We start from the raw sequence: 13,293 nt of genomic DNA, 5'->3' as shown, positions 1-13,293 counted from the left end.
ATTTGTATTTGGGGGAGGGAAAACCACGAATGGGAGAAGATTCAGAAGAAGCATACTGCAGGTTCATATACATGAAGCTGTTGAAGAACAAGAGTACTTAGGCCCAAGGACTAAAATTTAGAGTCTCAGGAAGAAGCAGTCTGGCAGAAATAGAAGAAGGCTGGAGTATTCTGAATGAAATATGGGGCTCCTACTTGTGTCGAAGGTACAAGCCAAACCAAAGACTATATAAAACAAAGCTAGGATCTAAAGACTAAGGAGGACGTAGGGAGGACCACCCAGAATCTCTTTCGGACTTAGGACTTTATTCAGCAAGTTAGAGTTGCAAGTGAGAGTGGGGGTGGGCTAAAAGGCCCCAAGGTGTGCGGGGGAGGGCAGGTAGAGCTAAAATGGAGCATTTGGGTTTAGAGACTGGATAGAGATATTTAATGGAGAGTAGTGGAAGGGAATACAAAGAAGGAGGTTTTCATAGATATGGGGCAGACTTCGGCTACTGTGGTGGAGAGGCCAATGTGGGATGGCTTCCAACAGTTAGTCAGAATGTATTGACCTCCATTTTGTACACGAGCCCAAGCAAAGGTGTCTTCATTTCTCTTCCAGGTATTGTCAAGAGACCTGTTCTTGGTGGAGAAAATAAAATTTAGCTCCAGAATTTAGAGCCTGGGTGATTCCTAAACTGTAGTGGTGTTAACAGGGAAGGTGAGAAACAGGACAAGGTCCGAAGGGAAGATATGTAAGAATAATATTGAGGTTAAAAGGCAGCTTGTGTAGTCAAACTGAGGGTTCAGACTCTAGCTCTGCCACTTATTGTGTATGAATTTGGGCATATTTCTCACCCCCTCTGAACCTTAGTCTCTTCATTTGTAAAATTGAGAAATTAATAATTGTCACCACTTGGTATTATTGTGATGATTAATTGAAGTAACACACATGAAATGCTTACAGCAGTACCTACTATCTGGGCACTTGGAAAAGTTAACAATGAGGAGGAGGAGGAGGAGGGAGAGTTCTCAGTTTGAGGCTTAATGGTTCAAGTAATAGAAAAGTATCCAGGCAGAGACACACATCAAAAGGAATTGTGACACTGGAAACCTGGAGAGAAAATCCAGGTGCAGGAGCCATCTCTGTGGCCGCTGGAGTTGAATTGCAAAAGTGAAATGAAATTACTAAGGAGGAAGGTGTGGAGAGAAAGTGGTTTGGGCCCCCAGGATATTTGACAATGTCTGGAGGTGAGGGGTGAAGCTATTGTCTGGTTCCTTGTAGAGGCCAGGGGTGCTGCTGCATATTTCACAAGGGATAGGACATTTCCTCTACACAAAAAGTTACCAGCTGCAAGTATCAATAATGCTGAGGTTGAAAAAATGCTCGTTAGAGGAGTTTTTTTCAAACATAGTCACCTAGAGGAGTGTGTAAAATTGCAGGGATAAAGCCGATAGAAAGCCAGAGAAGTCCAGGGCCACAGAAACCCTGGAAGGAAATTGAAGACTGAGGGGCATCAATCAGTAGTGCTAAAGGCTACAGACCGGTCAGTACTGAGGTTAAATAGAGTTGGTGACTAGTAGACTCTTTACTGGTATTTCTGAGACCAGGTTTTATGTGACCTTCTAAATAAGCTTAGTGGTTAAAGGTAGGAGAAAGGGTAACTTCTTGATAGGGCAGCATTGTCAAAAGAAGTAGGTTATTTTATTCTCTTTACACTTAATTTGTGTCACTTTTAGAATTTCTAAGGCAGATACCTAGTCCCCCCAAAGCTCCTCTTGTTCTGGCAACAATTGTGAGTAGAGACAAATCCCGATCAGTGAATTATTGCTCTAAGAATGCAAAATTTATGCAGTTGCATCATTTTAGAGATAAAAGGAAAACTGGCTCTTCAGCCTCAGGCTCTGAGAGATTCAGTGATTTGCCCCAAGTAATCAATAGCTGGTTGGTTCCAAAAGACAGGACTAACACTCAGGGCCTCTGACTTCCCATTCTGAGTGCTCTCCTCTGTGTGGAGTTGCTTTCCAGTGGTCTGATAGAGTTCTCAGGGCCTCAGTTTCCTCTTGAGTAGCAGGATGCCCTATGGAGTGGTTGTCAGAGTACTGACTGGGACCCGGCTGACCTGAGGTGAATCTTTGCTCCATCACTTACCCTTGCGTAATCACTGTGGGCTTCAGTTTCCCTAACATAAAATGAAAATACCATTGCCTACCTGAGAGTTAGATTAAAAACACATACATAATTGCCCCAGGAACACTGCCTACACACAGTAGCTCTTTATATTTTCATTATCATTATTCATAAGGCCCTGTCTTTGTTATGGATTAAAAGACAAGAGACAAGAGAAAGTCCAGTGACAATCAGGCCAAAGTTAGGCATGCCCTCTCTTTTCACCCAGCATTGCTTCTAACTCCGTCTCTCACTTTTTAATATGAGCTGTATCATGAGGTTTAGTGCTACTGTAGTTATATAAGGTACTGAAGCAGATATCCCTCTGACATATTGTAAGGATGTCCATTTCTCATTGATGAGTCTGATATTTCTCTAAAGTAAGTTGCTTCACACTTTGGTCACTGATTGGATCAGCTAGTTAGATCTTTTCAAGAATTTTTCAAGACACTAAAATCTGCTCTTCTGCGGAGCCTCAGGATGTCTGAAGCTCCCATAGAAAAACCTTCAAATGACAGGAGCAGCATGTGCTAAGTGCTTAGCTATTAGGGAAGCCCTTATTTTAATGGGCTCTTGGGTTTTTAATTTTTTTTTATTTATTATAAAAGGGAAATCAGATTAGGAAGGCTTACTCCACCCCATTACCTTCTCTAGGCTCCACTTCAGCGGCTATTTCGTTTTCTGTTTTAATTGTATTAACATTAAAAAAAATTATTTATTTGATAGAGAAAGCACAAGCAAGGGGGGGGCAGGCAGCAGGCAGAAGGAGAGGGAGAAGCAGCCTCCCCATAGAAGCCCAAGTAGGGAGCCCGATGTGGGGCTCAGTCTCAAGACCCTGGGATCATGACCTGAGCCAAAGGCAGAGACTTAACTGACTGAGCCACTCAGGCATCCCTATTAACATTTTTTAATAGATATTTTTTTTAGAGCAGCTTTAGTTTCAAAATCGAGAAAAAAAAAAAAGTTCCCATACCTCCTGCCTCCACACACTATCAACATGCCACACCAGAGTGGTAGATAAATTTTTTTACAATCAGTGAACCTGTATTGACTCATCATTATCAGTCAAAGTCCATAGTTTACATTAGAATTCACTTTTGGTGTTATATATGTATATTCTGTGGGTTTGGGCAACTGTATGTTATCTACTAGTATAAGTAGTATACAGAGTATTTTCACTGCCCTAAGAAATCCAGTGTTCACATATTCATCTTTCCTTCCTCCCAGACTTTTTGACATCCACTGATCTTCTTGCTGTCTCCATAGTCTTTACAGAATATCATATAGTTGGAATCATACAGTGTGTAGGCTTTTCATATTAAATTCTTTAATTTAGTAAGATGTATTTAAGGTTCCTCCATGTCTTTTTATGGCCTGGTAGCTCATTTCTTTTTAGTGTTGAATAATATTTCATTGTGTAAAAGTATCACAGTTTATTCATCTGTTCACCTACTTTTTTTTTTTTTTTAATCTTTATTTATTTATGATAGTCACAGAGAGAGAGAGAGAGAGGCAGAGACACAGGCAGAGGGAGAAGCAGGCTCTATGCACCGGGAGCCCGATGTGGGATTCGATCCCGGGTCTCCAGGATCGCGCCCTGGGCCAAAGGCCGGCGCCAAACCGCTGCGCCACCCAGGGATCCTGCGCCACCCAGGGATCCCCATCTGTTCACCTACTTAAAGACATCTTGGTCACTTCTAGGTTTTGGCAGTTATGAGCAAAGCTGCTGTAATACCCATGTGCAGGTTTTTGTGTGGACACCAGTTTTCAGCTCCTTTTGGTAAATACCAAGGAGCATAATTATTGAATCATATGGTAAAAATATGTTTAGTTTTGTAAGAAACTGTCTAACTATCTTCTAAACGTACATTCTTACCAGCAGTGAATGAGAATTTTTCATGCTCTACATCCTTATCAGCATTTGGTGTTGTCAGTGTTTGGATTTTGGCCATTCTAGTTAACTGTATAATAGTACTTCATTGATTTAATTTGCATTCCCCTAATGACACATGATGTTGAGCATCCTTCCTATGCTTACTTGCTGTCTGTATATCTTCTTTGGTGAGACATCTATTCAGGTTATTGGCCCATTTTTTAAATTTGAGTCTTTGTTTTATTATTGTATTTTTGGAGTTATTTTGTTAATAGTGCTTTATCAGATATATATTTTGCAGATATATCTGTGGCTACGTCTATAGCTTATCTTTTCTTTTTTTTTACGATTTTTATTAATCTGTTTATTCATTTATTTGAGAAAGAGAGACAGAGATAGCAGCAGGGAGCACAAGCAGGGTGGAGAGGAGAAGCAGGCTCCCTGCTGAGCAGGGGGCTTGACATGGGGCTTGATCCCAGGACACTAGGGTCATAACCACAGCCAAAGGCAGACACTTAGCTGACTAAGCCACCCAGGCACTCCTCTTCTCGTTGTTTTAACAATGTCTTTCACAGAGGTTTTTAATTTTAGTGAAAGTGCTTAGCTATTTCTTTCTTATCAAGTATTTCTTTCATGGATAGTGCCTTTGGAATTTTATTCATTCATTCATTCATTTATTTTTAAAGATTTTATTTATTTATACATGAGAGACAGAGAGAGGCAGAGACATAGGCAGAGGAGAAGCGGGCTCCTCAAGGAGAGCCCAATGTGGGACTCGATCCCGGGACTCCAGGACCACTCCTTGAGCTGAAGGCAGATGCTCATCCGCTGAGCCACCCAGGTGTCCCTGGAATTATATTTAAATAGTCATCACCATACCCAAGGTCATCTACATTTTCTCCTGTATTATTTTTTAGGAATTTTATCGTTTTGTATTTTACATTTAAGTCTGTGATCCATTTTGAGTTAATTTTGGTGAAAGATGAAAGGTCTGTGGCTAGATTAAGTATTTTTGCACTTGGATGTGCAGTTGTTTTAGCACTATTTGTTAAAATAACTCTTTTTCCATTACATTCCCCGTGCTCTTTGTTCAAGATCAGTTGGCTCTATTTATATGGGTCTATTTCTAGGCTCTCTATTCTGTTCCATTGATATATTTGTTTGTTCTTTTATCAGTTCCATAGTGTCTTGATTACTCTAGCTTTATAGTAAATATTGAAGTCAGGTAGCATCTTCCAACGTTGTTCTTCTCCTTCAATATTATGTTGACTACTCTGGTTTGTTGGTGTGTGGGTTTTTTTTTGTTGTTGTTGTTGTTGTTTTTTTGTTGTTGTTGGTTTTTTTTTTTTTTTTTTGCCTCTCCATGTAAACTTTGAAGCATTTTATCAATATCCACAAAATAACTTGCTGGGATTTTTATTGGGAGTTGTATTCTACCTATGGATCAAGTTGGGAGAACTGACATTTGACAGTATTTAGCATTCCTATCCATGAACATGGAATATCTTTATATTTATTTAGTTCTTCTTTGAATTTTGTAGTTTTACTTATTCATATTTTCTTAAGTTTATATCTAAGTATATCATTTTGGGGATGATAATGTAAATGTTATTGTGTTTTTATATTTAAATTCTACTTGTTCATTGCTGGTATATAGGAAAGGAATTGACTTTGGTATATTAATGCTGTCTGGCAACCTTGCTATAATTGCTTATTACTTCCAGGAGTTTTTTTGTCAATTCCTCCAGATTTTCTACACAGACAACCATGTTACTCGTGAACAAAGACAGCTTTATTTCTACCTTCCCAGTCTGTAAACATTTTATTTCCTTGTTTTATTTTACTAGCAAGGACATCCAGTATGATGTTGAAAAAGAGTTGTAAGAGGAGAGACATCCTTGCCTTGTTCCTGATATTAGCAGGAAAACTAGATTTTCCATTATTATTTTTAAAAAATATTTTATTTTTAAACAATCTCTGCATCCAATGTGGGGCTCAAACTCACAATTCCAAGATCAGAAGTCACATGTTCTACCTAGGATTAGGCTGGCCAGGCAACCCTATAGTTTCTCATTATTAAGTGTGATATTAGCTGTAGATTGTAGATTTTTTTATGAAGTTAAGAAAGTTTTCCTCTATTCCTAGTTTGTTGAGACTTTTTATCATAAATGGATCTTAGACTTTATCAAGTGATTCTTCTGCATTTATTAATATGATAATGTGATTTTTCTTCTTTAGCCTGTTGACGTGATAGGTTATATGAACTGATTTTCAAATGTTGAACCAGCCTTGCATACGTGGGATAAATCCTGCTTGGTCGTGGTGTATAATTTTTTATATACATTGTTGGATTTGATTAGCTAATATCTTACTGAGGATTTAACTTTCTCTTTGAGTTTCATTTCTTTTTAAAAATTACCATTCAATAAAAAATAAGTGTTACACATTATTCTAGTGGACTGAAAGTGGAACAAAGAAAAATACTCTTAATCCCATCGCTCAGAGGTAACCACTCTCCAACATTTTGGTGTGTTTCTTACAGTCTTTTTTATAATAGAAATATTTATAGCAGCAACAGTAAATATCATTATTACTTCTTTGACTGGATACAGAGGTAGAAACCTCCTGGTGCTGTATTTACACAGTAGGGTAATGAAAGGAGGTAAAGAGGATACATGTGACTGCTTTTGTCTGTTTTCTGATGAAAATGAGAAAAATGATTTAAGGAAGAGATTAACTGCTCACTTTAATAACCTCTACTCTTCTCAACACCTCCATTGTAAAATCCAAGCAATTGAGGCTTCTAACCAGGTTGTCAAGAAAATATTTGACCGCACTCAGAATATTAGTAATAGAATGTACTTCATAGTTCATGTCTGCTGTGTTTCTAGGCTGCTGTATAATTTCCCAAGCCTTAGGAATGAGCATTGGTTTTATTCACAAATATTGGCTATTCTCATATACAAAAAATACTGAAAGAGGACTTTGTCCTGGTTGTTAAAGAAGCTCTTCCCTCACTTGCCCTCACTGGAGCCTAATAGAGATTTGGAAAGCACTGTCTTGGAGCAAAATGCCAGAATAAATACTAGAGGCTATACAGAAGCCTCAACTTTGAGATTCCCCACCTGAAAGTTTCCATGGACACTGGCATGCTGAGAAGGCACTGTGCTGGTGGGAGTGAAGACAGCTTGTAGCATCTGAAAAAATTCCATTTCTTTTTTTATTTGTCTATTTTAGAAGAGTGGCCATTCAGAAGAGGAAAGAGGGAGTAAAAGTGGACTTCTTGACCTTTTGGGGAGGTATTTAGCAGTCTTCACAAACTATTTCACTCAGTTCACACTTTTTAAGGTCATTTTTGGAGTAGGCTCCTTTAAACTTACTTGCAGGAAATTTGGCTAGTAGAACAACTATTTCTGAACTCTTCTGTCAGTGTAGACTCAGAGCTTTTCTTTTGTGTAGCTTCCTGCTTGTGACCTGTTCCATCTTTCTCAGTTCATGTCAGCAACACTTTTCTGGAACAAATCTTTCTTAACCTATGATGCTTTCTAGCTAGTATTTTTTTAATACTCTACCTATAATAGAAAACTAAATAAAACCTTGGTTTCCTACAAGCCAGTTAGCTAGGAGCTAATGGCTTGCAACCCATGTCAAGCACACTGAATGGTGGTGTTTTTAAGTATAAGCTCTTAATTCAAGGTTTTATGTGTTTAATTATGTGTAAAGTGCCAGTCTGTTTGCCTCCTGAGTCCAGCCTGGCTTGAAAATATTAACTACAAGAGCATATATAAAATAGCATGGGATGAAACTTAACTCTTCAGATGTGCATCCTTTATCCCAAGATTCACTTGGGGAGAATAATATCTCAGTAGGGATAATAACAGAGCTGCCTGTTAACCAAGGAAACATCTCAATTAAGAAGTTTGAAGAACCTGAAGGAGGCAGAAAGGGATCCTAACAGGCAATATGTTGTAGCACAAAGTATACTGGACTGGACAAAAGGAAAGCTGATTTTGAAACTTGATTATTACTGCATCTGTGTGTGTGTGTGTGTGTGTGTGTGTGTGTGTGTGTGTGTGTGTGTTGCCTATAAAATGAGGAGGTTGGACTCAGCTCTCATGAGAACAATCAGATCTTCACTAGTTAGTTATGACTGTTCACAAGTAAGCCACCAAATTTTTCAATGCTCAAATTACAATGCTTTAAGTAATAATGTAGCTCTTCACCCTCATGCAACTATAACAAAGACATATCAACTAGTTTATAATCTAGGACTTTAAAGTTTTAACAATTTAGGGGCCAGTTGACCAAAGGGAAGATACTCCTATTATGGTTTCATTTGTGTAGACGACCCAGGTATCTCGGGAGATTTAGCTGAAGACCACTACCAGTGCCCTACGAATTACTTCAAGGAGGAGGGGGAGATTTTTCTTTTAACCAGAGTAGTTCTACTTTCAGTTCTGTTTTGCTTTATGGTTCTACATTAAGATTTTGTGTAGGGATCCCTGGGTGGCGCAGCGGTTTAGCGCCTGCCTTTGGCCCGAGGCGTGATCCTGGAGACCTGGGTTCGAGTCCCACATCGGGCTCCCGGTGCATGGAGCCTGCTTTTCTCCCTCTGCCTGTGTCTCTGCCTCTCTCTCTCTCTCTCTCTCTCTCTCTCTCTCTCTCTATCATAAATAAATAAAAATTTTTAAAAAAATTAAAGATTTTGTGTGGGTTAAGGGAAGTTCTGTGGCTCTAAAAAAACTTACCAATTACTAGTAGATCCTATAAGAAAGGAACCTTTTATATTGCTAGTTTTATTGTTCTGTGATAACACCCAGCCTTCTCTTCTCTGCATAGGTAAAATTTTCTTTTTACTAACACTGTAATATAGTCAGGAGTATGAGACTGTCACTTTCACTTTTGGGGAGCTCTAGGATAGAGGCTGAAGAAATTCTAAGAAACCTACACAGAAATTATATCAGTGGCTCTCAGGTAGCAGGTGCGGACAGAGAGGGTCTGGTGCTCTTGGAGAACAAGTTTAAAGCAGAATGGGGTTTTGATGGCAAGGAGGTGAAATGACACTTGAAAAGGAAACTTGAAAGCTGTTTCATTCCTGCCTGCCATTGGTAGGAGTTCTTTCTCCAAAGTACTCAGCCTACCACATGCCAGGTCCCCCGGGGAGTCCCTCCTTTGGCCTCTGAATTTAATGGATGCTATGACCCAGAAATTTGTTCTTACCATTTTGAACTAGGTTGGAGAATACCTGTGTGCTGATTAGTAGAGAACAGGGGTAAAAAGGATAAAAGTTTTATGAACTTGTTTATTCTGCCTTCAGTTCTTATTTGTGATGTGATCTAAAATAAAATAAAGGTTGAGAAACCTATGTAAAACAATGGGAAATAGAGAATTTGATTTTTTTTTTTTTAACCCATGATTTAGTCACCTGCTGTAGTCTGGCCACGCTTTCCTGACTGATATCAACTTCTGACTTGAACCACATGGGTATGTGAAGGTTAGTAAAACAGGTTGCAAGTCAGTTTTTATTGTGTTCTCCATTTTTAGTCACTTGCAACTGTTTAAAACGTTTCTTAGGCATTCAGAAAAGTTCATCTCTTAACTAAAACTTCCTAAGTTTAGTCTCTAAGAGAAGGTCTTAGGTCTTGTAAGACCTAATTTATTTCAGTGTTTGAGATCCATTCATAAAAGGTCATCATAAAGCATAACAGCCTTGAAATAAACACACTAAAAATAAAGAGGAATTACATAAATAAACACAAATCACAGTTCTTAATCTGATACAGAATTTGCAGGGACATTAATAACATTTAACACTCCCCCTCCCCTTTTCTTTAGCACCAAGGAGAATACCTGCAGAGAGTCTAATGAATTCCTGAGGGCTTATGTCGCTTAGTCACTTGATGTGTGAACAGAGACGGTTCCTACAGGTCTTATTTTGCATGGACGTTCTTATGGCAGTGTTACAAAAGCTGCTTAAGGTATCAAGCGTCTTTGAATTTTTAAGAGGCTAATTAAAAATGGCCCCATCTTCCCCTCTTCTTTAGACTTTCTCTTCCTCAGTCTTCTTTTTAGGTTTTTCCAATTTGGCTTTCCTTGCTACAGACTGTTAGAGTTAATCCAAAGCACCAGACGGGGAGCCAGGAAGATTGGTGTCCCTTGCGTCTTCTACAGATACCCTGCACCTGCGACTGTTCCCTTACCTGGAAAAAAAAGAGACTTACCTAGGTGACAGCTACTTTCTCTTTCCACTCTAAAATTCTCTTGGCCTTTCTCCTTCTGTCCATTGCTCTAACTTTTCCCAATTCCCTACCATAATTATTCACCGTGCAGAGTTGTTTGAAAATACTCCTAAAATACACATCGTTGTGAGGAAACATCAGTAAGTGTAAGATACAGAGTTTAGAAGTTCTTATTTTGGTAGTTTCTCACTTTGTTTACCTTACGTCCCAGCCAAATACAGCCTGCAGCCATATTTTATTTGATCTGCTCAGTGGTTTCTACAAAATAAATGAATAATATATTTTTATTCATAGAATAAACATTTTAAGGCATTACATGATCTAATATGATCTAATATTGGTGAAGGTATAAAGAAATTCCTACTTTCACACATTGTGGGAATGTAAATGGTATATCTTTTTCAGATGGCAGTTTGGCTGTATCAGTCAATATTTTTAGAGTATATATAAATTGACTCAGTGACTCCAGAAGTCTCTAAAAATACTCATACACAAATATTAAGAGATATCCAAGGATGTTCATTACTGTGGTGTTTGTAATAGCAAAAATTTGGAAATATCCTGTATTTCCATTAAGAAGGGAAATATTTAATAGGTATGTTTATCTTTTTATTTATATATATGAATATTCATATTTGTGTTATATCCACATCATATAGACATTGAAAATAATATAATGAATGAAGTTGATCTGTATGTCCTAACATATTTTAAGTGGAAAAGCAAGACCCAAAACCTAATGTTCATTGTGACCCATTTATATAAAAACAACATAATTCGTCTATATGTGTATATATATAGTGTAGAACTATATAGAAAAATGGTTGGAAGGATATACATCAAATTGTTAATAGTAATTACTCTCCAAAGAGAAAAAATGATATCCGGATGGAGAGAGAAGAGTAATTTCATTTTTCACAATTTACACTTACCTATGTTAAAAACCAATCATGTATTACCAGTGTAAAAATGAATAAAAGGAAGAACACAAAGGGAAAGATAAGGGATTACTTCCTAAAGACTAGAAAAGGGAAAAAGGATTACCAAGAAATTCATAAAAAATCTTAGGGGAACATTGTTTAGAGGATATTCCCCAAACTTCAGGACCATGTAGGAACCATAGTTGGCTTATGTTTTGGCCAGGGCTTCCTAGCACTTACAGTAGCAGCTCTACCCTTCTATTTCTTTGTATGTCCAACTTTTTATTCTTACTTGTCTGTGTTCTGCAGGTAACCCGGGACCAGATGAAGGTGTTTATACAGCAGGAATTTAAGAAAGTTCAGAAAGTGATTGCTGATGAGGAGCAAAAGGCCCTTCATCTAGTGGACATCCAGGAAGCAATGGCCACCGCTCATGTGACTGAGATACTGGCAGACATCCAGTCCCACATGGACAGGTTGATGACTCAGATGGCCCAAGCCAAGGAACAACTTGATACCTCTAATGAATCAGCTGAGCCAAAGGCAGAGGTAAAGGAGAACATCTACAATTATTAGTAGCAGGAGAAATAGGAGGAAACCTACTGCTGTGTTTGTTAGCTCTGGAAATCCTCTTTTGTGATCCCTCAACATGAGTGAATTGAAAGCTTAGATAGGGTATAAGTGTTTAGATGGTACATAGACCAGTGTGGAAGTATTGGCTGCTAGGGCCTCACCCAGCAACTGGGTCTGGCAAAATATTTGTCTACCATGACTTAAGGGAGTGTATTCAATAGGGCAAATACTAATCACATTTAAAGAGGTAAGCCTAAATAGATAGATGATAGATAGATGATAGATAGATAGATAGATAGATAGATAGATAGATAGATAGATAGATAGTAAGCCAGAAATTCAGAGCCAGAGGAGAAGGCAATTGATGGATTCCAAGTTGTGAAATGAGCCTATAAATAAAGTCATCATAGAGATGAAAATAGGGTGAATGAGAATGTCAGGAAGTAGAGCATAAAGCAGTCTAGAATGAAAGATTTTGGACTGATTCTGTGAGTAGTGGAAAGGTGCCTCAGCTTGGTTTTTAAATGGAGCCAACTGCATAAATTGGGGGCATAACTGTTAGATTAAAAGAGGCATGTGGCACTGGGAAGATCAAAAAAGGTGTGAATGAAACACAAGGTGAATATTGAATCACTACAAATATGAGTCTCTGTATTCATTGTTATTTCGTAACAGGTAAAAACGGTCTTAAACATTTTACCAAACAACATACTCAGGCGTTTAGAATATAATTTTTAAATAAAATTTAAGACAGCCACCTAAAAAAGTATCATAGAACTTACATTTCAGGCACCGGAGAGAAGCTTTTGTTCATAAGGTCTCACAGCATTATGTTGAAAAATCTGGTCAAGCATATGCCAAAAGGATGTAGACCCTTCTAGAAGTAAACGTAGGGGAGTCCTGTGGACTCTTCAGGACTGCTACTGATTTGCTGAGCTTACCGCTTAGCTAGCAGTCTTGCCTTGGCCCAGGAGAGCCTAGCCCCAGAATAAATGAGCCAGCAGAAGAGCTAGGGTATCATCTAGGAGGCAGATATTGTCTGAGTCACCCTGACAGAAAATGTCAGAGACCATTGGACAGTTACCTGCTTCACTCATCCAAGGTTCTTGATTAATTTTCATCAGTGTGTGAAAAGAATGGAATAGATCTTGTTCTTTTTTTTTTTTTCATTTATCCTCCCTAAAACTAAGACAGTATGTGCATAAGTAAGTTTCTAGATAGGCAAGAGAGCACTTTATATTCATCATTTCATTTAACCCTTCTATCAGCATTCATTATCTTCTTACAGATGGGATATTGAGAGGCAGAGAACTGCAGAGACTTGGAGCCAGTGTCATTTAGTTAGTAGAAAATGGAGCCAGGATTCACAGTGAAGTCCATCCTATCCCATTGCCAATGTGTTTTCTTTACTATGTGCCATATGCCAAGTATCCCACTTGTATATGTGGGAAAAATGAAGAGAATCCGTGCCCTGGACACCTTTGCATTTCTGAGACCTTTTTTAGTATGAAGATGGTCACTTTGTATCTTAAACAACTCA

General features: G+C 38.3%; 1 protein-coding gene across 1 annotated transcript in view; it reads left to right on the top strand.

Annotated features, from left to right (window-relative positions):
• The window catches only part of TRIM44 (tripartite motif containing 44), a 110,754-nt gene that overhangs the window by 33,498 nt on the left and 63,963 nt on the right, over positions 1–13,293 (top strand). Inside the window, exon 3 of the mRNA XM_041774073.1 lies at positions 11,490–11,729. Coding sequence (XP_041630007.1) covers positions 11,490–11,729 — 240 coding nt within the window. The remainder of the gene's footprint in view (positions 1–11,489; positions 11,730–13,293) is intronic.

Source organism: Vulpes lagopus, chromosome 11, assembly GCF_018345385.1.
Source record: "Vulpes lagopus strain Blue_001 chromosome 11, ASM1834538v1, whole genome shotgun sequence".
NCBI classification, from domain to species: domain Eukaryota; kingdom Metazoa; phylum Chordata; class Mammalia; order Carnivora; family Canidae; genus Vulpes; species Vulpes lagopus.
This window is presented reverse-complemented; position numbering and strand designations above follow the sequence as displayed.